The 27,817-nt window shown below is 45.2% G+C and overlaps 2 protein-coding genes across 2 annotated transcripts; both read left to right on the forward strand.

Annotated features, from left to right (window-relative positions):
* The first annotated feature begins 1,520 nt into the window (after positions 1-1,520).
* LOC114775383 (B-cell receptor CD22-like) lies at positions 1,521-3,687 on the forward strand. The gene is made up of 7 exons (XM_028966514.1): positions 1,521-1,550; positions 1,703-1,842; positions 1,948-2,313; positions 2,486-2,737; positions 2,826-3,089; positions 3,468-3,535; positions 3,658-3,687. The coding sequence occupies exons 2-7, from the start codon at positions 1,773-1,775 to the stop codon at positions 3,685-3,687; spliced, it is 1,050 nt and encodes a 349-aa protein (XP_028822347.1). The 5' UTR covers positions 1,521-1,550; positions 1,703-1,772.
* A 17,330-nt stretch (positions 3,688-21,017) lies between these two features.
* On the forward strand, positions 21,018-23,730 carry LOC114775385 (B-cell receptor CD22-like). Its single transcript, XM_028966517.1, has 9 exons — positions 21,018-21,047; positions 21,200-21,339; positions 21,445-21,798; positions 21,971-22,222; positions 22,311-22,574; positions 22,914-23,058; positions 23,143-23,173; positions 23,349-23,581; positions 23,665-23,730. Exons 2-9 carry the CDS (start codon positions 21,270-21,272, stop codon positions 23,720-23,722), a joined length of 1,407 nt encoding a protein of 468 aa, XP_028822350.1. The 5' UTR covers positions 21,018-21,047; positions 21,200-21,269; the 3' UTR covers positions 23,723-23,730.
* Positions 23,731-27,817: the final 4,087 nt, after the last annotated feature.

Consider the following 27,817-nt stretch of genomic DNA (forward strand, 5'->3'; position numbering starts at 1 on the left):
GTATTTATTTCTGTCTGTATCTGTAGGACTGTGTCCTAGCTGGGCGCTGACAATGGAGCCCTGATCCATCACAGGTGAGACCAATATGGCCGGACTGACCAGAGCTCCATAAAAGAGAACCTGGTCTCTTTGAGGTCCTCTGTTTCTGGCAAGTGCCGCACACCATTTAGTTTATTCCTTTTCTGTTCTTCTTGGCCCTCGTACCACTTTTGTGTTGTGAAATAATTCTTTTTGTATTTTAAATCCAGATTGTAGTTTAAACAGATCATGAAATCGTTGTACAATAAGCAAATAAGCACAAAGTCACAATGTGCCCTGAGACCCCGCCCAGCTGACCCCGCCCAGGTGACCCCTCCAACTGCCAGGACTCATCACTAACAGAGAGTCTCAACCAGCCAAGTTCAGCACCTGTGTGGTGGATTTGTGGGAATCGTGGGTCATGGCGCCACACAGCACGCATCTTCTCAGCCACAACCTGGACGTCACCACCACCCTCACAGAAAGATAAAATTGTGGTTTTTATTTCCAGGTAATAAAGGTGAAGTTGCTGGAGGACTCGCTACTGCCCTCTTGCTGCTTTCTGTTTTAATATTCAGAGGAATGAAGCACAAAATAATGAAGAATGGAGGTAAGAAATAAAAACACACACACACGCACAAAGTCTAATTTCCGTCTCCCTGGTTTAGAGTCCAGTTTGTAAGAAGTGAACTGAAGAGACAATAAAGAGGTGGATGGTGTTGTTGTGTCCCTCTATGTGTCTGTGTGGATCCATAAGCGTGTGCATGTAATTAATGAGCTGCTTAAATAATAATGTGAAGACATCTGGCGTCTTGTATCTTGAGACGGTGTCTTGCATGCATGCACGGCGCGCATCTTTGTGTGTTTAGTGAGTTTTTGTTTCTGTCGTCTCCCACTGAAACACTCACTTCTGTTTACATGCAGAATTGATCTACTGTGGACACGTCTGCACTGGCATGACATGATCCATCTGCCCACCCTGATCACTGGATCTCCCTGTATGATGACTGGATCTCCCTGTAGGTGGTGTGATGCATGTGTTTTAGGGGAATTACATCCCCTGTAAAAAGGAACAGCAGCCTCTAGAGGGCGACATTGATCAGTCTTATGCCTTGTCCCCATCCTACCTGCACATGTTATGAGCACATCAGTGTGTGTGTGTAGATGTGTACGTCATATGTACGTCCTGCATACCTTGGTGACAGTGGTGGTCCAGCAGACTCCTAATCAGAAGGTTGCGGGTTCAAATTCCAAATTGACCAAAATTGACAAAGTGCCACTGATGTCCACTTGATGAAGGTCCCGTCCCCACACACTGCTCCCCGGGCGCCTGTCATGGTGCCCAGTGCTCACCAAGGGTGATGGTTAAATACAGAGGACACATTTCACCGTGTCACTGTGTGCTGTGCTGCAGTGTTTCACAATGACAATCACTTCACTCTCACTTCACTCCACATGCTGGAGATCCGACCAACAACTTTCTCTCCAGCAACATTCTACTGGGGAGACCCTCCACTTTCCAGCTCAAACAGGTTTGAAGGGGTTTAATTTCCTCTGAATTATGTGAATAAAAATGAGAAGTTGCAGAACCATCAACTTGCCAGATATGGGAGTTACTTGAATTTAAATGAAGTAAAACCACAGGTCCGTCAGAATAAACCAGCGTCTTCCTCATTTATTCTAGATGGTTTTAAAGCAGCTAAGAAGTCAGACAGCTGAGGAATTTCTCATTTTAATTATTATTCACGGCGGCAATGAAGATAAAATCGGCTGCTTCTCCATCTGTGATCTTTACTGCTGCACTTATTACACTCATCATCCAAGGTACTTTTATTCTCTTCATATTTATTTATTCTACTTTAAAAAAAAAACCAGCTCCAGAAAACATTGTTTCTTTATAGTGTCCTTCTCTCTTATTGTAAATGTTAGTTTCAGGTGGTGTTGGTCAGACGTGGGGTGTAGAGTACAGACCTACATCTATCTGTGCTTTAGAGGGAACATCAGCTGTGATGTCCTGCAAATACACTTACCCCTCTGGACCTGAAGTGAAGGAAGCGTTTTGGACTGAACATGTACAGGCTCCATGGTATGAACAGAGAGAATGTACTGATCTCTCTCAGCATCCAAACTACAAAGACCGAGTTCATGCAGACTGTGGAGATAAAAAAAGTCGGTGTTCCCTCAACATAACAAGGCTGAATAAAAGTGATGCGCATGAGTACAACTGCAGAATTATAACTGATAAAGATGTAGAAAGATGGACCGGTCGACCAGGAATCATGTTGTCAGTAACAGGTACAGTGAACAAATTGCATCAGTTCATCTTTTGCATTAATGCTTTTTTCTTGAATACCAACATAAGAAACATTGTGATGCAGCTTCATTACCACCCAGTGCTGCTCAACACACAGACTTATCAGCACATGACAGACAATAACTGTATTTTTTATTCTGATTAAATTCTTAGATCTGCAGGTGGAAATTGTTGGTGCAGCAACAGAAGGAAATGATGTAAGACTTGAGTGTAAAACCTCCTGCAATCTGAGTAGCAGCCCTACATACTCATGGAAGAAGAACGGAGAACCTTTAGAGAAAGAACCCACCAAGAACAATGAACTGCAGCTCCACCCAGTCAGCAGGGAGGATGGGGGCAGATACTCCTGTGCTGTTAAAGGCCATGAGGACCTGTCTTCTGCTGAAGTGGAGCTCGATGTTAGATGTCTGTAGGACTTCCATCTTCAAAAAACATCACTGTATGTGTTTCATATGTGGAGCGAACATTAAAATGAACAAGTTTAATTTTTCAGATTCTCCCAAGAACACCAGAGTACTGGGTGCTCCACCTGCTGAGATACCTGAAGGAGGTTCAGTGACTCTGAGCTGCAGCAGTGATGCCAACCCTCCAGTGCAGAACTACACCTGGTTTAAGGAGAACGTAACGTCTCCAGTAGCAGCAGGACAGAACTTCACCATCACTAACTTCACCTCTGCTCAGGTTGGACTGTATTCCTGCCAGGCGAGGAATGAAGTCGGAGTCCAGAACTCTACTGCTGTTCTTCTCACATTCACAGGTACCAGTACAGATGGGATTGGCTCCGGCTTTTTTTGTTTCTTTTTCTCTTTTTAGCTCCTGCTATTACTGCACCATTTCCAGTCATGGTTTAAGTCTGGTCCTGGACCAAAAGATCATAAATGTAGAAGATCTTATTGTAGTCTGGTCTAGTCCACTGAGTGAAGTGATCAGTATATGACTGTACATGTTCTAAGACGAGATCATGATAATGAGGAGGGATGGCATGAGTCCTGCTGCTTTAGGCCAGGAGGGTCTCTTTCAGTCCTGACACTGACTGGAGTTGAACTGTGATACTGAAATATGACACATCCTGTAAAAATGAATATAATATTTCCAGCTCTATAGATCTTGTTACATATGATTTTCTCCTATTTAGCGCATAAACCAGCATCTCCTACGTCTCCTACGTGGATTCTATATGCAGTAATAACAGTGGCAGCAGCTGTGGGTCTATCATGTCTCATCACCGTGTGTTTCTTATGGTGAGAACCTGTTCTGTATGTTCAACTCATGGAAGTACATGACAGACGTGCTGATCTGTGCTCACATCTTTATTTTTAATGTAGGTACAGAAAGGAGAAGAAGGACGATACTGAGGTACAAATCTGGGGGGACTGTTGTCTCCCGTACATTCATCTCACATTCAGAACTGTGATAATAACACCGTTATTACTATAGTATATCATATACCATATATACTATATACTAAATACATTTGTACACGGATATATTGCCATATTGCTGCTACTTGTCCACCTGCTTTGTCTAGTTTGTCTTGACCTGCACTATATTATGTGTCGGTGCACAATGTCCTTTGTTATGTTTTTGCGTCGTGTGTTATTCCATTTGCGCTATGAGGAGGATGAAAAGACAACCCCCAGATTTTACTCCAATGGGGGGTAAAAACACCTCAACAGCATAAACACATAGACTCTACACAACATGTAAAGTAAATAGTAAAAACAGCAGCAGCCATGCGTACCATCTCTCACTCAACCAGAAAAGTGGGCGGGGTGAGTGTGTATCAGTATGTGCATATCAGTGTGTGTGTGTGTGTGTGTGTGTGTGTGTGTGATTAAGTGTCCTTGTATTGGGGACGGGAGAGAGTTAATGAGAGAGACTGTTGTCTCCTGTACATTCATCTTACATTCATCTCCTGTTTTTCTTCAGCCCTGACTTCACTATAGGACATTGTGTGTGTTGTGTGTGTGTGTGTGTGTGTGTGTGTGTGTGTTCTGTTTATTCAACACATCTACAGAGAGACGTCTTGAGGAAAGACTGCAGCCACAGTGCTGCATCCAATCAGGATGATGTTCAGTACACCACTGTCTATTTTGGACCAGCTGCTCATACTAAGTATGCATCATCATATCATTTCTTCTCTATCCCACAGCAAGCTGCACTGGACCTTCTGTAACGCTTTCTTCTTCTTGTCGCTGCAGATCTCCTGTTCAGGCAGAAGCTGAGTCTCATGTCATCTACAGCACCGTTCACAACTAGAGTCCCACAGAATTGATGTGAAGTGATGTGATGTGAAAGTGAAGTGATGGTCATTGTGATACACAGCAGCACAGCACTCGATGCACACAGTGAATTTTTCCTCTGTATTTAACTATCACCCTTGGTGAGCAGTGGGCAGCCATGACAGGCGCCCGGGGAGCAGTGTGTGGGGACGGTGCTTTGCTCAGTGGCACCTCAGTGGCACCTCATTGGCAGATCGGGATTCGAACCTGCAACCTTCTGATTACAGGGCCGCTTCCTTAACCGCTAGGCCACCACTGCCCCCTTGATTGTGTCAAGGAACGTTTTAAATAAATATTTACTGTAGACATTAACTAAATCTCACATAATGTCAGATAAGTTTTTAATTTATTCGGATATAAATACGATTTGGCGTCTGGTTTGGCATTTTCACCTCAGTTATTGTTATGGAACCGACGACAAGTTCTGAGGGAGCTGGTGTAGATGATGGAGAATTTTTCTCCAATGTGTGTTGAGGGAGAAGGTGGATTTTTATGCAGCTCAGACCCCTCAGAGGGATGGTTAGATACTACCAGGTTCTGCTCTACTCGTGTCTGAGGTTCTCCTGGAGGTTTACAAATTCCACCAACAAAACCCCCTGAACAATTAACTACCATCATCTCAGAATCACGGGTCCACCTACATCAGACCACGTCATGGTCCGGGGCAGAGTAGTAGTTACATGCAGAGTAGCTGCATTTCACCAAAACCTCTGGTATTTTGTGATTTTTCCTGTTAGGTGCATTTTATTTTGTTCTATAATATGATTATAGATATTATATATAATATATATATTTTTATAATATGCCTTTTGGTTTTGTGTGTGTGTGTACGAGTGTGTGAGTATTATTGGGCTGATGATGTGGGTACCTGAGTGGGTAGCCTAGTGGGTAACACACTTGCCTATGAACCAGAAGACCCGGGTTCGAATCCCACTTACTACCATTGTGTCCCTGAGCAAGACACTTAACCCTAAATTGCTCCAGGGGGACTGTCCCTGTCACTACTGATTGTAAGTCGCTCTGGATAAGGGCGTCTGATAAATGCTGTAAATGTAAATGTAATGTAAATGCTCCAGTCAGAGCTTTACTTGCTTTACCGGAGGAGAAGTTCCTCCTGCCACGCTGGGTTTGGGGAAAGTGAATGAATTCGGTTTAGGACCAAAATTAATTTTCACCGTACAGGATGTCCCATTTAGAAGAAGATGAGATGGGGAGAATTTCTAATCGAGTTAGACTGAGATTGGGAACTTGTGCTGCACCTCGTTCACCGAGCCCGGCGTGACGCGCTCTGCACCCACCACCCATGTTTTATTTGTTTCAGGTACGGAGAAGTTTAGTTTGTAGGATGTTAACGAGAGTTATATTTTTCCATACTGTATGTGTTCATATTGTTCTTATGTAATTTTTTTGTAGACTAATTATATATGTAGTGATTTGTTCAACTATATATATATATATATATTTTTTTTTTTATGTTTAATTGGTATATTTTTCTGTATGGGGAATAAATTTATCGTATGATTCTGGTGAGAGCTTTTCTTGCTTTACCGGAGGGGAGCCCGGTGTGAGGCGCTCTGCACCCACCACCCATGTTTTATTTGTTTCAGTAAAACGTCAGTTGTAACCAAGTTCCGTGTCCTGTTTCTACTATACGTCCACAACGCAGAGTACTTGAAAGAGACCAGTCCAGGGACAATGGAGTACACAACACATTACTGTCTGGATGCTCTAGTAGGTGCATGAGTAACTCCAGCTAGTACAGAATGCTGCAGCCAGAGTTCTAACCAGAACCAGGAAATTTGACCACATCACCCCAGTCTTACAATCACTGCACTGGTTACCCATCAAATTTAGGTTTGACTACAAAGTCCTACTTTTGACCTATAAAGAACTTAATGGTCTCGCCCCGCAATACCTGAGTGAACAGTCCACTTCTGTCTGCATCACCAAAGCCCAAGTCTTTGTACCTGGATGTAGTGAATTCATCTTTGATGACCTGAAAAATGGGACAATACGGCCTGCAACAAGTTTTTTTTTGTCTCCAAGAAGGACAGGGGGCTGCAACACTGCATCGTTTGCGTCAGACAGGGTGACGAGTGGGTAACAGACAGCTTTCATCATAATGAAAGTTTGATTATTTGGGCTGTGCAACACACCTGCCGTCTGTCAGCTGTTTATAAATGACACCGTGAGGTGCATGATGGGACAGTAGGTGTCTCAATAATGTTTTAATCTACTCTCCATCCATAGAAACACACATTCAGTGTATGAGAGCCGTACTTGCAATACCGGCTGTAGTGTATGTTGGAACAGTGTGCCTTACATAAGTTCTTTACCACATTCCTGGGATTTACCATCTTACCCCAGGGTGCACCCCTCACCCCTCTGAGCAAAGCACCGTCCCCACACACTGCTCCCCAAAAGCCTATCATGGCTGCCCACTGCTCACTAAGGGTGATGGTTTAAATAAAGAGGACACGTTTCGTTGTGTGCACAACCTCCTGTAAATACACCAAGATCATCCCCAGACAAGCCTGGAGGGCTTTATTCATTGAGCACGCCATCTCATATTGCACAAGTAGCAAGAATATCGAGACAGATGCTGTTTCCTGTCAGTACCCCATAGACACCACCAGCTCTGTTCTGTTGTCCATTCTGTCATCCACACGTATTCTCTGTCCCCGTGCTGGACCCTGGACAATTAGGTCCGTGCCACCCAGGTATCTGACCCTCAACCCACCAACGTTCCTCTGGGTTGTTTACACATGCCGGCGTCCTGTTGTCAAGTTGTCCTGCACTGGGGGGGGGACACTTCTGTTCTGTCTCGTCACCCTAGAGTCAGCGGCCCCTCTCCTTCATCCACCAGGTGTTCAGGTGACCCTCTGTCACTCCGGACACCAAGAACTATTTGAAGGCATGTGCCATCTGTTCCAGGTCAATAAAAACACCTCATCACCCCCTACCAATTCTGCAACGTCCCTGGACACACCAGTCTCCTGGACACAGGGTGAAAAACAAGGAAGATACAAGGAAGACATTCATCTAGTCTATTTTTTGTCTTGACCCCTCAGTGGTGGAATGAACTTCCCCTCGAGGTCAGAACAGCTCAGTCACTGAATATTTTCACACGGCAGCTCAAGACCTTCCTCTTTAGAGAATATTTAGATGAACTTGTAACCTTCTTATTGTCTGTCTTATGTATAGAAACTACAACAGAGTGAATAAAAAGATTGTATTCATAGTTGGGGGTCCTAGTGAACCAGAATTGAACTCTTCATCGATGGTAACATGGAAGCACGTTGTAAGTCGCTCTGGAACAGGGCGTCTGCCAAATGCCTTTAATGTAAATGATAAAAACCTCATGGTTACAACACTTGGCCCGTTTACATGGGATCTCGCAAGATATTGTTTCAGATCATGGACGGCAATTCAGCTCTTCCACTTTAGGGACAACCTCTCGTGGGCGGCTGTGTGCCCCCGGTGGGCCCGGTGGTGTGTTGACTTCCATGATACCACCACAACCTTCACATACCTATTGTTTTTTCACTATTAAACAGCCTCTATGAGGCATATTAATTATTAATAACCTGTATGTGATTTCTCCAATTGCCTCCGGTGTGACAAGTCTTAACACCCGAACCTTTAAAGTCCTTCTCATCGATAATGCAGACGTTGACCAGGAATATATTTTCACTTTACAGTTTTAATGTCACATATAATTAACACCTAAATAGAAACAGGAAGTAACAGAGGAAGTAGATAACAAGGAAACACAGTCGTCAAGGCAGCTGCCGGGCAGTACATTGAACAGGGTGACGCTCGGAGAAATAGTTTCAATTCAGAAGAATTTGTAGATAAATCTTTCTGAACACAAAAAAACATTAAAAAGTTATGAATTTATAGGCAGGACTATACCTGCAGGGTCACCTTGTTGCCCTCATTCTACACACGTCACATTCTCACAGAAAAAAATAAAAAAGACTGTTCCAACCTGCCAGGACATACAATTTTATACCAACGTGGTCAAGTTATGGTCAAATGTATAGTGTCTTGTGGGTTCTAACATAATGAGAAATGCAAATCTTTGTCCACCACTCTTTCCTCCCCCACTTCCTGAAAACGTTTCTGTTTTTAGACAGGTCGCCATGGTTACCAGGAAACAAGATTCTTATATACAGTTCAGCATGTCCACCTTAATGCATCATGATGCCTGGCTTTCTCTTGATCGAGCTGATGGGCGTCACCAGATTAAAATGGGTTTGGTCATGTGACCCAATGCTGTCTGACAAAAAATCTTCAACATCTATTGCTGAGGAAGCAGACTGGAACCAAGTCAACTCCCCCCATCACCCCTTAACACTTCAGCTTCATCTACACTCTGGTGTAACACGTGGTGCAGACTGGCGCTTCCTGGCATCAGATACTATGAGCTGATGAGACTAAAAATTCCCTCTTCACGGGTTCTCCTTTGTTTTCCCTGGCTTCACTCTTGAATTTCAGCGGTCAGTCTACGTTCTATCAATCATCTCCATGGTGGGAAGCTGTAACAAACATAAACCTTCTATTAAATACTGCTTATTTAAGCTTATCAGTACAGTCAATCTTACATGATCACCAACTGAACATAGAATTCCTGGTCATTCTGACTTCCACGTTCTTTCTCTCCAGCAACATTCTACTGTGGAGACCATTGTGGTGGGAATTTTCCCGTCTGGGGAGCTGCAATAAAGGAAGACAGTTGAATTGATAATCCAAGTTTATTTACCTTGGAGAGGACTCGCAAGAAGAACTCCAACTGTTAGTAAGTTCACAAGCATATTTATACCACTGTGGGTAAGAAAGGGTATCACGCTAGCTTCGTCATAGGTGCCTGGACAAGGATACCAGAATCTGTCTCGTGTCCAGCATAACACACTTGTTTGGAAAACATCTTAGCCTTGTACATCACCAAGGTTTAAAGTGAGTCTCATGGGTGGGCTGGACATGGCATGAAGGAGGACGCATTCGCACGATTTCACAGGACACAATGACCCGACCATGTGGACGCAGCCGATCTACACCCCGCTGAGATCCAGGGAGCCGTCGATGGTCGGGAGGACGTCTGCTCCATAGTTCCATGTTCAAGGTTCCATGTATGGACGTCCACCGACGCCGCCGTCTCGTCTGGATTCCAGCGACGCACGTCCGGTAATCGCCAGTTCCCCGCCATGATCCATGTCCTGTTTTTAATCAGTTCCCCAAGCGTGACAGACTCTCGGCGGCCTACGAAAGCTACCGTGGGGTTGAGAGGATCTGTCACGCTGTCCATGTTCCCCCTGGCGATTCCGGAGGCGGGGAGTACCGACGAATCCGTGCGGCCGGACCTCGATGGCCTACGAAAGCTACCGTGGGGTCGAGGAGACCGGTCGCGCAGTTCAGGTGCTCCCGGCGTTAACCGAGACGAGGGAGGCGGCGAACTTCCCAGCGGGGCGTGCCGGAGACTGACCGGAGTGACGGTGCCTGCGGGCGGCGGACAGGATGCCGGTCCCCCACGGACAAGCCGTGCTTTGGCCCGGGCCTGACGCCGCCTGTGCATGACAGCCGCCACTCGTCCTTATAGACTTCTCCCCCCTTTCATGGACCGTTTTGTGGGGCACTCCCAGTGGTAGTGCCTTTGAGGGGGGATTACTGTCATGATCCGGAGTCCGGACCGGAGTTTCATGTTCGTCCTGTGTAATGTTCCCTGGTCGTGTTCACCTGGTGTCTATTTATATAATTGTATAAAACTATCCTGTTCGTGTCTGTTCGCCATCGGGTCATTGTGCGTGTTCATGTTCCTTTGTCTCGTGAAGTTTGTATTTAACCCCTGTCGCGTGAAATCATGCGAATGCGTCCTCCTTCATGCCATGTCCAGCCCACCCGTGACAGTGAGATACAGTTGTTTTCTGACTGTTCCATGACCAAAGGTGAAACATGTGGAGTGTCCCCATTTCTTCCTTCTAAACTCCCTCCTTTTGATCACTTTGATGATCACCACTTTAGGCACAAAAGTGTATATGACCTAAATGTAAGGTGAGGAGTACATCATTACAAAAATCAAAGAATAATAATGATAATAATAAAAAATGATTATATGGCAAGCAGGAAAAGAATGCACAATAATGAAAACAATTAAAAACAGGGTAGAGTTGGTGGGGACGGAGGTGGGGGTTGGGCTGGGAGTTGGCTGGTTGAAGTGTTCATGCCACAGAAGGATGGGGAGTATAATGATGATGCTGATGAGGAGCCTCTCAGGGGCGAGGTTCGGTGCCAGGGGCGAGGTAGATCCATGATGAGCTGGGTTGGTAGCTTGGCACGCTACGTGTTGCAGTAATGACACAGGTTTCCTTACTTATCTTGCTGGGGTTGGAGGGCTTTCAGGTGCCGCTGGAACCCTCTTACTGTGGGACGCAGGGATCCACGTGGCTCTGTCTGCGATCTTGACTGCTGTGTGAGCAGTCAGCAGGATCTGGAAGGATCTCCTGGCTGGAAGTGATGGAGTTGGATCTCGGGTACTTGTGGAAGGGCAGCAACAACTGGGAATAAAAATCTGACAGACGTTTGATGAGACACATAATAGGTTAACATGTCATTTTCACACGGGGCAGTGTACAAATGGAGAAGTCCTTCTTGGGGGAGAAAGGTGGCGTTACAAACAATATTTCATATGGACTCAAGCCAATTCTGCTGCTTTTTCCTCATTCTTATGCACATCAGGACGTTTAGCCAGTTTGTTTTTTAGTGTGCAATTCTCACAGTATTTTGTGAAATCTTTTGTGAGCCAATGAGCTGCAATAGCAGAAATCATCCCTCCTTTTGACACATGATCCAATCCATGGGACAATTTAGGCTACTGAAGTGAGTTGAGTGGAAGAAGCAGAGCTGGCCTGAAATCAGTCTTCACAGCTGCATTTCCTGTATAGATGGGATAGTTAGTAAGAGTCATACATTTACACACAGAAATCTGGCTTGGAAGCCAAATCAGATTTAAGAGACCCTCCGTGTTTCCACAGTCATAAACATCATCAAAAGTATAACGTGACTCAGGGTAGATGGGAACAGGTTGTTTGGAAGGGAAGCGGGGAGGCAAAAAAAACATTCCAAGATGGAGTGGGCATCACAGAATGCATATCCAATGCAAGAAGAACCATCAGGAAGGTGGAAAGCTGATCCATCCACAAAGAAAACAAAATTCAGGTAATTGTCAAGAGGTCAGGACTAGAAGAGGATGAAAAAGAAAGTTCAGATGTACAATTCGTGTTCTGTTCTGTGGGGAGAAGGGTCGCTAGGTGAAGAGAGGCGAATTTCTTAACTGTAACATTGAGAAGACCTTACAATATCTTGCAAAAGTTGAACAGGTCCCAGTAGTGAAAGTAATTTTTATACAGGAAATTTCAGAGTATTTGTGAATATTGCCACATTGCTGTGACTTTTTTTTTTTTTTTGTAAAAAAGAAAAAAAACGTGAAATTAACAGTTGCTGATAAAGTAACGTCCAAATTGCATCAAATACCCGTGTAGCATCTTTACTTAAAAAAAAAAGACAGTCAGGTAAAATAAAAAAAAAATGCTCTTGGTCTGGGTTCAATGAAACAAAAAGGGCACAGCGCAAGTCATAACCAGAACTATGTTGTAATCTCAATGCAGTCATTTAAATCATGAAAAAACAAATAATACAGCATCATATTGGTCATTAAAATGCTGTGGCTGGAGCAACACAATAAAATAAATCAATGGCAGTACAATATATATATTTTTTTTAACAAGGCTGCACTACTGTAGCATCTGCCCACATAATGCGGGAAGTCTTCATTGCTTCACTGAGGGGGGAAGAAGGCCATCAATAAATGTCAGATTGTGTCCAGGGTAATCGTTGGGGCGAGCAAGGTCACTGCAGTCATCAAAGGCAGCTTGTAGTCGAACCAGGAAATGTTCTGCTGGTTCCGTGGGCAGTTGAACGCAGTTCTGGACTGGAGCCAGTAGCTGTTCTGACGATGGGAGGTTTCCATGGGGTCACACACAGCTTTACCCGGTCTTGCCCGGGGAATTCACAGTTTTTGGTCTTGCCTAGTCAACTCAATACAACTTATTTTGTCTTTAACGACTCACAGATACCGTGTATTAAAGGAGTTTGGTCTTTTACCGAACTGCTGAGGTGCCTGACACGGGACGTGGCCTGGCTGACGCGCTTGATGTAACATTGCTTTACTCTTTTGGTTCCGTTATATGCTACGCAATTAAACGAATCTCGATGCCTAATTACAAAAAATGTCCATTTATTCCAGAAAGCACATAGAAGATATCACCGGTTAGTTCAGCAGTTGGCGGCACAGCAGACAGTCCCGTAAGCCCTGGCGTAGCGTTCGTGCAAGTGGTCAAAAAAACCCTTTGCCCTTCCGGGTCAAACACCTACCTTTATACCTGAATACCTGCATGCGCCACCCTGTGTTCCACCTAGAATATTACAACCTTTAACTGTGCAATGTTTGGCGGCTACACCGTTCTTGTCCTAAACGACTCACGATTCGCTTTTACGTCTGATCTTGTTATAAGAGGCTCACATTTAACCGTGATCTCACTCACAGGACTGTGACCCGTTTCTTGTCACACGTCAGAGTACTCTACTAAACAACACAATTAGGAAAGTGACACCCCTTTACTTGGATCAATTCAGTTGACTACAGAATAAAGCAATTTTGCTTTATAAAGCAGATTCTAAAGTTTTAATTAAATGTTTGAGGTGGTGTGGAAGGAAAATTTAGTAGGCCCAGACACTCCACGAAATTTAGTAGGCCAGACTCTCCACGCGTTTCACCTTTGGTCATGGAACAGTCAGAAGACAACTGTGTATCTTAGGTCTGACCTTGTTGATGCAAAAGTTTGACGCAAAAACTAGACATAAACTGATAAAAGAAAGGTTCTGTGACGTTGATGGGCGCCACTGTCCAAAGTGGTGCGAGCTTGCTTTTCGACCTTGTACACCCCAGATGTATAAATGCTTGTGAACTGTAATCAAGCGGGGGGATGTTCTCTTGTGGGTCCCCCCGTGCGCGGTAAAATAAACTTGGATAATCAATTCAGTTGACTTCCTTTATTGCAGCTCCCCAGACGGCAGAATTTCCACCACAATTGGCGTCACGAACAGGATCCGCGTGAATCCGCCAGGACATGACCGGAGTGGCTGGTCACCCTGGGTCACCAAGATCCATCTCCAAAACCTCGTCTTAGAGTTTCGGAGTGACTGGGACTGTGGTCAGTGTCCTTGGCCGATTCCGCCAGGATTTTTCTCTTTTCTGTCGTCTGGGGACGCGAACACGGTGAGCTAAAATATTCCACTTCTCAAACATTTAATGAAAACTGCAGAATTTAGAAGATTAATAAATCCAAAATCAAATTGATAAGGGGAATTGCATATTTGCTTTATTCTGTAGTCAACTGAGTTGATCCAACTAAGCGAGTGTCACTTTTTATTTTGTTTAATAGAGGTTATAGTCCTCTGAGTAAAACGATCTTGGAGATCGAGTGTGAAATAAGTGTGAGCCTTCTTTACAAGATAAAAAAAATAAAATAAAAAATCATTCAATCATTAAGTAATATTTCAATCAGTGTGAGTAATAAGGCAAGAGCACAAAGGGAAAACGTGAAACGGGAAGAATTGTGAGCCATTAGTTATCTGTGAGCTCTCTTAGCAAGAGCAGTTGTTTTCGTTGGGATGTGAATTCCCCGGGTAAACTCGAGAAAGCTGTGTGCGTAAAAAATGGGAAATAAAAGTGGGAAAAGTGACACTCCTATTAGTCCCGAAACTAAGTTAATGATACTGATGAAACAGAAATATGGTGATGATGTGTGTAATCATCTGGTGGACTGGCATGAAAATTACGGTTTTCCTGCGGGTGGGTCTCTTAGTCAAACTCAGCTAAAAAAGCTGAAGGAGGCGCTAGAGGGTAGCAGGCAAAAAATACTGCAGTCAAGTAAAAGTAAAGTAATTCGGAAAATGCTTATAATGGAAGACTGTTTTAAAATATGGGAAGCAGAGGGCGACCGAAGAGACAAGCCAAACACCCAGAACGCTCTGACTGCGCTGACTGTGGGAAAGAAAACAAAAGGGGAGACCACGCTGAACCTTGATACCAAAAAAAAATTCTCTGATACTGCACCTGCCTCTTTGTATCCGTCATTACATGGCGCACGGGTCGACCTGAGTTTGGACTCCACCCCTCCGCCCTACCCCCAACAGCAACCCCCACTGGAACAGCAGCAACTCCCGCTGGAGAAACCGTTACAAGAACAGCAGAAACCACCACAGCATGATGGCATCACTGCTTCAACTTCAGAGAAAAAAACCACCACCAGAGCAGCCGCCCCATATTCTCCACCCAAGACCCGGTCTGCCACCACATCTTCTGAACCATCAGGACCCTCAACTGCAACTCTCCCCATGATTCAGGTTGCTGGGACAGGGGGGCCTACATTTGTTTACAGACCATGGACAACGGAAGACCTTCTGAACTCTTCCAAGCATCTCCCAAATGCAGATCGAGGGGGTGCGGCCCTGTCCAGAGCCGTGAGCGATTTCATCAGAGAATTCACACCGACATCCACCGAAATGGCCCGAGTCCTGCTAAGGCACATGACCCCTGCGCAGTATGGTCAGCTACGTGAACATTTCACTACCCATCATCAGCCCTGCACCCCTGGTTGGGCAACTGCTGATCAAAACGAGATTGGTGCAGTGCGGGGAGATGCAGACTACAGATGTTGGGCTGAAGGACTTGTGACCACGATCGCTGGCAACTTTCCTACTGCCTGTGACCTTTCTAAAATCAGCACGTGTGCTCAGCAGCCTTTGGAGTCAGCAGAAGATTTCTTGATTCGACTCCAAGTTGTGTTTGATGACCACAGCGGCCTTGCTCGCCCCCATGATTACCCTGGACAAGGTATGACACCCTACGAAGCGCTCCTGAAAAATACCTTCATTGATGGCCTTCTCCCCCCCCTCAGTGAAGCAACAAAGACTTCCTGCATCATGTGGGCAGATGCTTCAGTGCGTCTCGCTGAAGTTCTGCGCCATGCGCGCCACGCCCAGGCCAGACAGGCGGAAGCGAGGATCAAAGAAGACAACAAAAACAAAGATTCAACCCACAGGGCACAGCTGGCTCTGTTGCAGCATGCTGCTGCCAACTCCACTTCATATCGCAGACCGGATGTGTGCTTCAGGTGTAAGCAAAGGGGACACTGGGCACGAGATTGCACCAAAAGATGGAGAGGACAGTGGAGACCACGAAGCGAGGAACAATCGGACGTGTGCTTCAACTGTGGCCAAAGCGGACATTGGTTACAAGAATGTCCCAATGAAGAAAGAGGATGGAGCAGCAGGACGTGGTGTTCCCTATGGCGAGAGACGTGGACACAGAGGAGAACACACCCATCATGAACAATCCCAAACAGCCTGACTGGTGAAGCGGGGCGGAGCTCCAAACGAAGGCGCGGCTGCAGCCCTGAAGGAGGCTCCAACCAAGGTCATGCACACCCACACAGACACACTCACACACATTCCAACAAAGGTCCTGGGGACAGTGAAGTGGTTCAACGTACGCAACGGCTACGGTTTCATCAACAGGAATGACACAAAAGAAGACGTTTTTGTACACCAGACTGCCATAAAGAAAAACAACCCAAGAAAATACCTCCGCAGTGTTGGGGACGGTGAGACTGTGGAGTTTGATGTCGTTGAAGGGGAGAAGGGTGCCGAGGCGGCCAATGTCACCGGCCCAGGGGGGGTCCCAGTCCAGGGCAGCAAATACGCCGCTGACCGGAACCGCTACAGGCGGTACCCACGCCGGAGGAGACCCCCACGCAACTACCAGGATAACTACCAGAGCGAGGGGCGGAAGAAGAGAGAGAGCCAGGAAATTGGTCCTGAGGGGGTCGCACAGCCACAGAAACGGAGAACTTTGTTCCCTGGCAGGCGGCGCTATCCACCTGAATAAACACTGATTTACCATCGCTACCATCGTCCGGTAAAGTCAACAAGAAGAAACATCAAAGATCTGAGCAATAAGAAACAGATTTGACTTGACAATCGTCTAAGCTTGCAACATGCATTTGACCAGATTACCACCAATTGCCTGCAGAATCTATGCAGACTTGTTCTTTTCCATTATTTTTAGGTGACAGTTAAACATTTTGGGGAAACGGCAGATGGCTTTCTAAATCGGTCTTAAGTTTTTACACCAAATGGTTTTTAAAGGGAAAAATAATTTGATATTTGGTCTGTTTTGAAAAAAAAAAAAAAAAAAAAACTTGGCCACAGGAATAACTTGTTGTTACTTGCAGAAGCTACTGGTGACATTGCAAAATCTGATTGCATTGTATGTTTAGGACCTCGCCCATTGTTGAAGATTGTCCCCACTCCAGCCGAACTGAATTACCTGTCTTATCCAACTTATGACTCAAGATAACCTTGATCCTTTTTGCTCTTTTTGGGATTTCCTTTTTCCTGTAGGATCAAAAGCCGATGTCTTGTTTTTGATGCTGAAGTAGCTCGTAACAATTTTACTTGTTTTGTTAACCCTTCCCCTGGTAATACTGTTGGTACTGTGAATGTTTCATATTGTGCATCCATCCACAACCTGTCTGATTCCCCGAAAGTTGATCGTTCTGACATCTGGTGGTGGTAAAACACTACGCTCCACTTTACCTGAGAACTGGTCGGGTGTCTGCACTCCTTCTACTCTTATCCTACCTGTGACTATTTTGCCCGTAACCGCATCGGAAGTTCCAGTCTCTTTTTCCAATGTTCACTCCCGTTTAGCTAGGAGATCATTGTTTTCTTTTGATTACCCTGATGCAACTTACATTGATACCATAGGTATTCCCAGAGGTGTGCCCGACGAATACATATTAGTTAATCAAATAGCTGCAGGCTTTGAATAAATTTTTATTTTGAATAACTCCTAACAAAAATGTTGACAGAATCAATTACATTCATTACAAGGTGCAGCGCTTATCAAACTTCACTAGAGATGGATTTGAGACTGTACATGGACAATTTAAAGCCACCTCACTTATGGCCTTCCAGAACCACATTGCTGTTGATATGTTATTAGACCCCTAGAAAAAATTATGTAACTCTTGTTCATAGTGGTCAATCATGCTTTGAATCAAGCTCCTCCTCGGATGAGACAGACACATAATACACTATTGATATTGATTGTTATACTTGTTGTTGATTTTCATTTTAAATAGTTTGTTTTTTTTAATTATTTAGTTTTGAGTTTATATTTTTATACAACTGCCTGTGATGAGTTACCTTAAACCCTTGATGGAGTGGTATACTTTGATGTTTCTGGTTGTATATTAAGTTACTTTGTAATTTTGCATTAATTTGCTGCGTACTTTTTAATCATTTTTATAATCATTTTTTATTCTTTAAAATAAAATAAACTTGGATAATCAATTCAGTTGACTTCCTTTATTGCAGCTCCCCAGACGGCAGAATTTCCACCACAGTGGACAAAAAAAAAGACGAGGTTTTGGAGATGGATCTTGGTGATCCAGGGTGATCAGCCCCTCCGGTCAGGTCCTGGCGGGTTCACGCGGATCCTGTTTGTGATGCCGATTGTGGTGGGAATTTTCCCATCTGGGGAGCTGCAATAAAGGAAGTCAACTAAATTGATTATCCAAGTTTATTTTACCGTGGCCATGGGGGGACTCGCAAGAAGAAGGGCAGCCATGACAGGCACTCGGGGAGCAGTGTGTGGGGACGGTGCTTTGTTCAGTGGCACCTTGGCAGTTCCGAATTTAACGGGATTCAAACCGGCAACCCTCCGATTATGAGTCCACTTCCTTACAAGCTAGGTGTGGTGGTGCTGGAGATGCTGTTCCCGATCCAGACAGACCGAGGTCTTTCAGCCAGGAAGTCCAAGATCCAGCTACAGAGGGAGGTGTTCAGGACCAGCAGGCTCAGCTTCTCGACCAGGCACTGAGGAACGATGGTGTTGAATGCTATGAACTGTCTGTGTCTGTGTCCTTATTGTCCAGGTGGGTGAGGGTCAGGTGCAGGGTGGTGGCGATGGCATCGGGAGGCATTGAGACACGACACTGAAGACTTCTTTGGCACGGGCACGATGGTGGTGGCATTGAGACACGCTGGATCAACAGCGGTGCTCAGTGAGATGTTGAAGATGTCTGTGAGAACATCTGCCAGCTGGTCTGCACATTCTCTGAGCATCTTCCAGGGATGTTGTCTGGTCCAGCAGAGTTTTCCTCATGTCCACCGTGGTTAGACACAGCACCTGCTCACTGGGAGGAGGGTTGGATCTCCTCACAGTCACGTTGTTCTGTGTGCCGAGTTTGTGATGACCTGGATGTCCTGCCACATGCGTCCTGTGTCTTTTCTGTCCTGGAAGTGGCTGTGGATTTTCTTTGCTGCTCTAATGGCTCAAGACAGTTTGGCCCTCGAGGATCTTAGGGCCACCTTAGATCCTCTCGTAATCTCAAGCTTTGAGCAGATCACGTACCTCTACAGTCATCTGCAGACACTTCATGCACTGATCTTAGATCAGACAGATAAAATAGCTATTCAGCGTGAGAAATGAGAAGCATGAGGTGAGACGCTGTGAAGACAGTCAGATGCGTGTTTAAATGACGTGAACCACAGGACCTTCAGAATGAACCAGACCTTCTGCTGAGTATAATTTCCTGTTTTGTACCTTTTTCCTGAACGACAGCATCTCCAGCTTCATCCACAACATCCCCTGATACTGAATAGAAATCTGGTGGTATTTATTTCTGTCTGTATCTGTAGGACTGTGTCCTGGTTGGGCGCTGACAATGGAGCCCTGATCCATCACAGGTGAGACCAATATGGCCGGACTGACCAGGGCTCCATAAAAGTGGGAAAGAACCACAGAACCTGGTCTCTTTGAGGTCTTCTGTTTCTGGCAAGGGCCGCACACCATTTAGTTTATTCCTTTTCTGTTCTTCTTGGCCCTCGTACCACTTTTGTGTCGTGAAATAAATCTTTTTGTCGTTTAAATCCAGATTGTAGTTTAAACAGATCACGCTAAGATGACTTTCAGGGCCTGGCAATGCATTTTATATCAGCATTTTCCACCTAAAAAAAAAATCTGAGGGTGGTGCCAGATCCACAATGGACCCAAATTCTAGCAAGAAGAACAGAACAAAGACGACATCAACTTAATAGAGGACAACCGATAAAATGGACCACATGAAATAAGCAAAAGTCTTTTGTTAGAGTTGGTTACAACGTGCCCCGTGACCCCACCCAGATGACCCCTCCAACTGGCAGGACTCATCACTAACAGAGAGTCTCATCCATCCAAATTCAGCACCGGTGTTGTGGATTTGTGGTGTCGACCACATGGGAATCGTGGGTCATGGCGCCACACAGCACGCATCTTCTCAGCCACAACCTGGACGTCACCACCACCCTCACAGAAAGATAAAATTGTAGTTTTTATTTCCAGGTAATAAAGGTGAAGTTGCTGGAGGACTCGCTACTGCCCTCTTGCTGCTTTCTGTTTTAATATTCAGAGGGATGAAGCACAAAATAATGAAGAATGGAGGTAAGAAACGGTGGTAGTCGCCTAGTGGGTAACACACTCGCCTATGAACCAGAAGACCCAGGTTCAAATCCCACTTACTACCATTGTGTCCCTGAGCAAGACACTTAACCCTGAGTGTCTCCAGGGGGGACTGTACCTGTAACTACTGATTTTAAGTCGCTCTGGATAAGGGCATCTTTGTGTGTTTAGTGAGTTTTTGTTTCTGTCGTCTCCCACTGAAACACTCACTTCTGTTTACATGCAGAATTGATCTACTGTGGACACGTCTGCACTGGCATGACATGATCCATCTGCCCACCCTGATCACTGGATCTCCCTGTATGATGACTGGATCTCCCTGTAGGTGGTGTGATGCATGTGTTTTAGGGGAATTACATCCCCTGTAAAAAGGAACAGCAGCCTCTAGAGGGCGACATTGATCAGTCTTATGCCTTGTCCCCATCCTACCTGCACGTTATGAGCACATCAGTGTGTGTGTGTAGATGTGTACATCATATGTACGTCCTGCACACCTTGGTGACAGTGGTGGTCCAGCAGACTCATAATCAGAAGGTTTCGGGCTCAAATACCAAACTGACAAAGTGCCACTGAGGTCCCCTTGATGAAGGTCCTGTCCCCAGACACTGCTCCCCAAGCGCCTGTCATAGTGCCCACTGCTCACCAAGGGTGAGGACACGTTTTGTTGTTTCACCGTGTGCTGTGCTGCAGTGTTTCAGAATGACAATCACTTCACTCTCACTTCACTCCACATGCTGGAGATCCGACCAACAACTTTCTCTCCAGCAACATTCTACTGGGGAGACCCTCCACTTTCCAGCTCAAACAGGTTTGAAGGGGTTTAATTTCCTCTGAATTACGTGAATAAAAATGAGAAGTTGCAGAACCATCAACTTGCCAGATATGGGAGTTACTTGAATTTAAATGAAGTAAAACCACAGGGCCGTCAGAATAAACCAGCGTCTTCCTCATTTATTCTAGATGGTTTTAAAGCAGCTAAGAAGTCAGACAGCTGAGGAATTTCTCATTTTAATTATTATTCACGGCGGCAATGAAGATAAAATCGGCTGCTTCTCCATCTGTGATCTTTACTGCTGCACTTATTACACTCATCATCCAAGGTACTTTTATTCTCTTCATATTTATTTATTCTACTTTAAATAAAGAACCAGCTCCAGAAAACATTGTTTCTTTATAGTGTCCTTCTCTCTTATTGTAAATGTTAGTTTCAGGTGGTGTTGGTCAGACGTGGGGTGTAGAGTACAGACCTACATCTATCTGTGCTTTAGAGGGAACATCAGCTGTGATGTCCTGCAACTACACTTACCCCTCTGGACCTGAAGTGAAGGAAGCGTTTTGGACTGAACACCAGGATGGACAGAAAGACTATATTGATCTCTCTAAGAATCCAAACTACAAAGACCGAGTTCATGCAGACTGTGAATATAAAAAAAGTCGGTGTTCCCTCAACATAACAAGGCTGAATAAAAGTGATGCGCATGAGTACAACTGCAGAATTATAACTGATAAAGACGTAGAAAGATGGACCGGTCGACCAGGAATCATGTTGTCAGTAACAGGTACAGTGAACAAATTGCATCAGTTCATCTTTTGCATTAATGCTTTTTTCTTGAATACCAACATAAGAAACATTCTGATGCAGCTTCATTACCACCCAGTGCTGCTCAACACACAGACTTATCAGCCCATGACAGACAATAACTGTATTTTTTATTCTGATTAAATTCTTAGATCTGCAGGTGGAACTTGTTGGTGCAGCAACAGAAGGAAATGATGTAAGACTTGTGTGTAAAACCTCCTGCAATCTGAGTAGCAGCCCTACATACTCATGGAAGAAGAACGGAGAACCTTTAGAGAAGGAACACACCAAGAACAATGAACTGCAGCTCCACCCAGTCAGCAGGGAGGATGGGGGCAGATACTCCTGTGCTGTTAAAGGCCATGAGGACCTGTCTTCTGCTGAAGTGGAGCTCGATGTTAGATGTCTGTAGGACTTCCATCTTCAAAAAACATCACTGTATGTGTTTCATATGTGGAGCGAACATTAAAATGAATAAGTTTAATTTTTCAGATTCTCCCAAGAACCCCACAGTACTGGGTGCTCCACCTGCTGAGATACCTGAAGGAGGTTCAGTGACTCTGAGCTGCAGCAGTGATGCCAACCCTCCAGTGCAGAACTACACCTGGTTTAAGGAGAACGTAACATCTCCAGTAGCAGCAGGACAGAACTTCACCATCACTAACTTCACCTCTGCTCAGGTTGGACTGTATTCCTGCCAGGCGAGGAATGAAGTCGGAGTCCAGAAGTCTACTGCTGTTCTTCTCACATTTAAAGGTACCAGTTCAGATGGGATTGGATCCGGATTTTTTTGTTTCTTTTTCTCTTTTTAGCTCCTGCTATTACTGCACAATTTCCAGTCGTGGTTTAAGTCTGGTCCTGGACCAAAAGATCATAAATGTAGAAGATCTTATTGTAGTCTGGTCTAGTCCACTGAGTGAAGTGATCAGTATATGACTGTACATGTTCTAAGACGAGATCATGATAATGAGGAGGGATGGCATGAGTCCTGCTGCTGTAGGCCAGGAGGGTCTCCTTCAGTCCTCACACTGACTGGAGTTGAACTGTGATACTGAAATATGACACATCCTGTAAATATGAATATAATATTTCCAGCTCTATGGATCTTGTTACATATGATTTTCTCCTATTTAGCGCATAAACCAGCGTCTCCTACGTCTCCTACGTGGATTCTATATGCAGTAATAACAGTGGCAGCAGCTGTGGGTCTATCATGTCTCATCACCGTGTGTTTCTTATGGTGAGAACCTGTTCTGTATGTTCAACTCATGGAAGTACATGACAGACGTGCTGATCTGTGCTCACATCTTTATTTTTAATGTAGGTACAGAAAGGAGAAGAAGGACGATACTGAGGTACAAATCTGGGGGGGGACTGTTGTCTCCCGTACATTCTTCTTACATTCATCACCTGCTTTTCTTCAGCCCTGACTTCACTGTAGGACATTGTGTGTGTTGTGTGTGTGTGTGTGTGTGTGTGTGTGTGTGTGTGTGTGTGTGTGTGTGTTCTGTTTATTCAACACATCTACAGAGAGACGTCTTGAGGAAAGACTGCAGCCACAGTGCTGCATCCAATCAGGATGATGTTCAGTACGCCTCCATCAAGGAAACCAGAGCTGCTGCTGAGGATGATGTTCAGTACGCCTCCATCAACATCCGGACGATGAAGAAAAACAGACCTGCTGCTGCTGCTGCTGCTTCTGCATCTTCTGAGGAGGATGTTCAGTACGCCACTGTACATTTTAGACCAGCTGCTCATACTAAGTATGCATCATCATATCATTTCTTCTCTATCCCACAGCGAGCTGCACTGGACCTTCTGTAACGCTTTCTTCTTCTCGCTGCAGATGTCCTGTTCAGGCAGAAGATGAACCTCCTGTCATCTACAGCACCGTTCACAACTAGAGACCCACAGATTTGATCAAGGAATGTTTTAAATAAATATTTGCTGTAGATATTAACTAAATCTCACATAATGTCAGATAAGTTTTTAATTTATTCGAATATAAATACGATTTGGCGTCTGGTTTAGCGTTTGCACCTCAATTATTGTTATGGAACCGACAACAAGTTCTGAGGGAGCTGGTGTAGATGATGGAGAATTTTTCTCCAATGTGTGTTGAGGGAGAAGGTGGATTTTTATGCAGCTCAGACCCCTCAGAGGGATGGTTAGAGATGATGGGATTCTGAGATGATGGAGTATCCCAGGTTCTGCTCTACTCGTGATCGAGGTCCTCCTGGAGGTTTACAGCAGCAGGACTCATGCCATCCCTCCTCATTATCATGATCTCATCTTAGAACATGTACAGTCATATACTGATCACTTCACTCAGTGAACTAGACCAGACTACAATAAGATCTTTTACATTTAAATTATCTTATGGTCCAGGACCAGACTTAAACCACGACTGAAAATTGTGCAGTAATAGCAGGAGCTAAAAAGATAAAAAGAAACAAAAAAAGCCGGAGCCAATCCCATCTGTACTGTTACCTTTAAATGTGAGAAGAACAGCAGTAGAGTTCTGGACTCGCCTGGCAGGAATACAGTCCAACCTGAGCAGAGGTGAAGTTAGTGATGGTGTAGTTCTGTCCTGCTGCTACTGGAGATGTTACGTTCTCCTTAAACCAGGTGTAGTTCTGCACTGGAGGGTTGGCATCACTGATGCAGCTCAGAGTCACTGAACCTCCTTCAGGTATCTCAGCAGGTGGAGCACCCAGTACTGTGCAGCTCTGATCCTTTTTTAGAAACCAAATGAGAATTGCTGGTGTCTTCCTCTTGTAAGTCACTTTGGATAAAAGCGTCTGCTAAGTAAAGTAAAGTAAAGTAAAGTAAAGTAAAGTAACAGGTAAGCCAGACCTGCGTAAGCCAGACCTGCAGCTTCTCAGCCATCATCAACACATCAATGGCCATGCACCTTGGGCCCATCTGGACATCTCTCAGTGTCTGGGGATCCCTGTGGAACTACTGTATGCACCCATAGCCATCACATCTGTAGACGGTTGGTGTCATATCTTCATCTTATTTTAAACCACCCCCATCCACCTCTGTTTCCTGATCATGTGCCTCACCTCTTCTGCTGGGACATTCCTGGCAGGTTCAACATGACCTCCATTTCTCCTGGACTTAGTTGAATGGGGTGCCCACTGCTATCATGTCTGTCTCCAGCCTAAACCCAGTCCACTTCTGTCTGCATCATGAAAGCCTAAGTCTTTGTACCTGGATGTAGCGAATTAGTTTTTGATGACCTGAAAAATTCACCAAAAATTCTAATTCAAATATTATTTGTCACATACGTACATGGTATGATATGCAGTGAAACGCTTTAGCGACTGCTACAGACCACAGTATTGCAAATGTTGCCAGTATACAATGAACCAATATGCAAATATTGCAAACATAACCAAAAATTACACTTTTACGTCTTTAACATAAAATATGTGTAACTGGTAGGGTGAAGGTCTGCAAATGAGTGAAAGACAATGTTTAAAGAAAAGAGAAAAGAGCCAAAAAAAAAGAGCCGTAAAGTAAAAAGCGCAGAGTGATTTTGTGCAAAGTGATTTTGTCCAAAGAGTCTGGAGTGATTGGAGGTGAAAGTGAAAGTGCTGGAGTTCTATGTACTGTTGTTGTTGAGAGCTTGGACAGCCTGCGGGAAGAAGCTCCTCCTCATTCTCTCTGTGTTGGACTTCAGGGAGCGAAAGCGCTTCCCTGATCGCAGCAGTCAATGGGACAATACGGCCTTAAACAAGTTTTTTTTGTCTCCAAGAAGGACGGGGGGCTGCAACACTGCATCGTTTGCATCAGAGAGGGTGATGAGTGGGAACCAGACAGCTTTCGTCACCCCTACTGGCCATAATGAAAGTTGGATTATTTGGGCTGTTTATAAATGACACCGTGAGGGCCATGCTGGGACAGTAGGTGTCTCAATAATGTTTTAATCTACTCCCCAAGTGCCCACTGCTCACTAAGGGTGATGGTTTAAATACAGAGGACACGTTTCGTTGTGTGCACAACCTCCTGATAAAAACACCAAGCTCATCCCCAGACAAGCCTGGTGGGCTTTATTCATTGAGCACGCCATCTCATATTGCGCAGGTAGCAAGAATATCGAGGAAGATGCTGTTTCCTGTCAGTACCCCATAGACACCACCAGCTCTGTTCTGTTGCCCATTCTGTCATCCACACGTATTCTCTGTCCCCGTGCTGGACCCTGGACAATAAGGTCCGTGCCACCCAGGTATCTCACCTTCAACCCACCAACGTTCCTCTGGGTTGTTTACACATGCTGGCATCCTGTTGTCAAGTGGTCCTGCACTGGGGGACACACTTCTCTTCTCTCTGGTCAGCCCCTTTCCTTCATGGTGACCCTGGGTCACTCCGGACACCAAGAACTATTTGAAGGCATGTGCCTTCTGTTCCAGGTCAAGACAAAAACACCTCTCCATCTGTTGGACCTCTCCACCCCGTACCAATTCTGTAATGTCCCTGGACCCACCAGTCTCCTGGACACAGGGGGAAAAAACACCACACGTTCCATCATGGAGCGGTTTTCCAAGGTGGTCCACCTGGTTGCCACCAATAACCTCATGGCTACAACACTTGGCCTGTTTACATGGGATCTCGCAGGATATTGTTTCAGATCATGGACTGCAATTCAGCTCTTCCACTTTAGGGACAACCTCTCGGTGGGTGGCTGTGTGCCCCCGTTGGGCCCGGTGGTGTGTTGATTTCCATGATACCACCACCACCTTCACATACATATTGTTTTTCACTATTAAATGGTCTCTATGGGGCATATTAATTATTATAAAACTGTATGTGATTTCTCTTATTGCCTCTGGTGTGACAAGTCTAAACACCCAAACCTTTAAAGTCCTTCTCATCGATAATACAGACGTTGACCAGGCATATTTTACAGTTTTAATGTCTCAAGGCATTTACATTTTTATTTAAGGCATTTTATGCGACTTACAACGTGCTTCCATGTTCCCTTCTATGAAGTGATCAGTTCTGGTTCACTAGGACCCCCAACTATGAATACAATCTTTTTATTCACTCTGTTCTAGTTTATATACAGAAGTCAGACAAGAAGAAGGTTACAAGTTCATCTAAATATTCTCTAAAGAGGAAAATCTTGAGCTTCCATTTGTTCTGACCTCAAGGGGAAGTTCATTCCACCACCGAGGGGCCAAGACAGAGAAGAGTCTAGATGAATGCAAAGTTAATTAAACCCTAAATAGAAACAGGAAGTAACAGAGGAAGCAGATAATAAGGAAACACAGTCGTCAAGGCAGCTGCCAGTGTCAGGATTGCCTGCAGCTGGCCTCCACACCTGACTTTAATCCTGACGCCCCATAAATGCCGGAAGTTTCCGCCCGTTCGGGGTCGCTGGCATTTTCGTGGACTCTCTGCACGCACTTGACCTGGTTTAGTTTCATGTGTTTTTGAGTTCTGGCAATCGCCACACGCCTACGGGTTAGTTTATGTTCTTTATTTAAGTTAAATTCGTTTTCGGCCACCGCGCCGCTGTTTATTTGTATTTCTTTATTGTTTGTATTAATAAAACCCCCTTCCCAGCATGTCAAACCTCTGCGCTTCCTTCCCCCGTAAGTCCGTAGTCGTGACAGAATGCCAGCGACCCACCCAAAAGCGCAGAGGTAAAAAACAGAGGAGAAGAAACGCCGCGAAGGACGCAGCCCGGCGCGGCGAACGCGGACGGCAGGGGAGAGACGCGCCGCCCGTTCTGGTGGAGCGTTTTCTCCCCGAGAAGCCGTGGTACGCGGCGCCGCGTGATGACGTCACCCCCGGGAAACTCCGCGAAACCCGGAAGCGACAACGTCGGCGGGTGAGTGGGCGGAGCGAGGACGTTGGCGTCGGCAGCAGCGAGGAAGTGACGTGGGCAGCGAGCGCAGTAGATGCGACCCCCACGATCTTCGCCATGTCGAGCCAAGAACTCTGCGCTCTGCTGGCAAGGCTCCCCGTGGACTGGGACGACACGGACG

This window comes from Denticeps clupeoides, unplaced genomic scaffold (assembly GCF_900700375.1).
Source record: "Denticeps clupeoides unplaced genomic scaffold, fDenClu1.1, whole genome shotgun sequence".
Classification (NCBI taxonomy): domain Eukaryota; kingdom Metazoa; phylum Chordata; class Actinopteri; order Clupeiformes; family Denticipitidae; genus Denticeps; species Denticeps clupeoides.

Coding starts and splice junctions, on each gene's coding strand:
- LOC114775385 (XM_028966517.1), top strand. CDS start 21,270: ATGAAGATAAAATCGGCTGCTTCTCCATCTGTGATCTTTACTGCTGCA. Junction 22,223..22,310: donor AGTGGAGCTCGATGTTAGAT/GTCTGTAGGACT, acceptor TTAATTTTTCAG/ATTCTCCCAAGAACCCCACA. Junction 23,582..23,664: donor AGACCAGCTGCTCATACTAA/GTATGCATCATC, acceptor TTCTCGCTGCAG/ATGTCCTGTTCAGGCAGAAG.
- LOC114775383 (XM_028966514.1), top strand. CDS start 1,773: ATGAAGATAAAATCGGCTGCTTCTCCATCTGTGATCTTTACTGCTGCA. Junction 1,843..1,947: donor TATTACACTCATCATCCAAG/GTACTTTTATTC, acceptor TGTAAATGTTAG/TTTCAGGTGGTGTTGGTCAG. Junction 3,090..3,467: donor TGTTCTTCTCACATTCACAG/GTACCAGTACAG, acceptor TCTCCTATTTAG/CGCATAAACCAGCATCTCCT.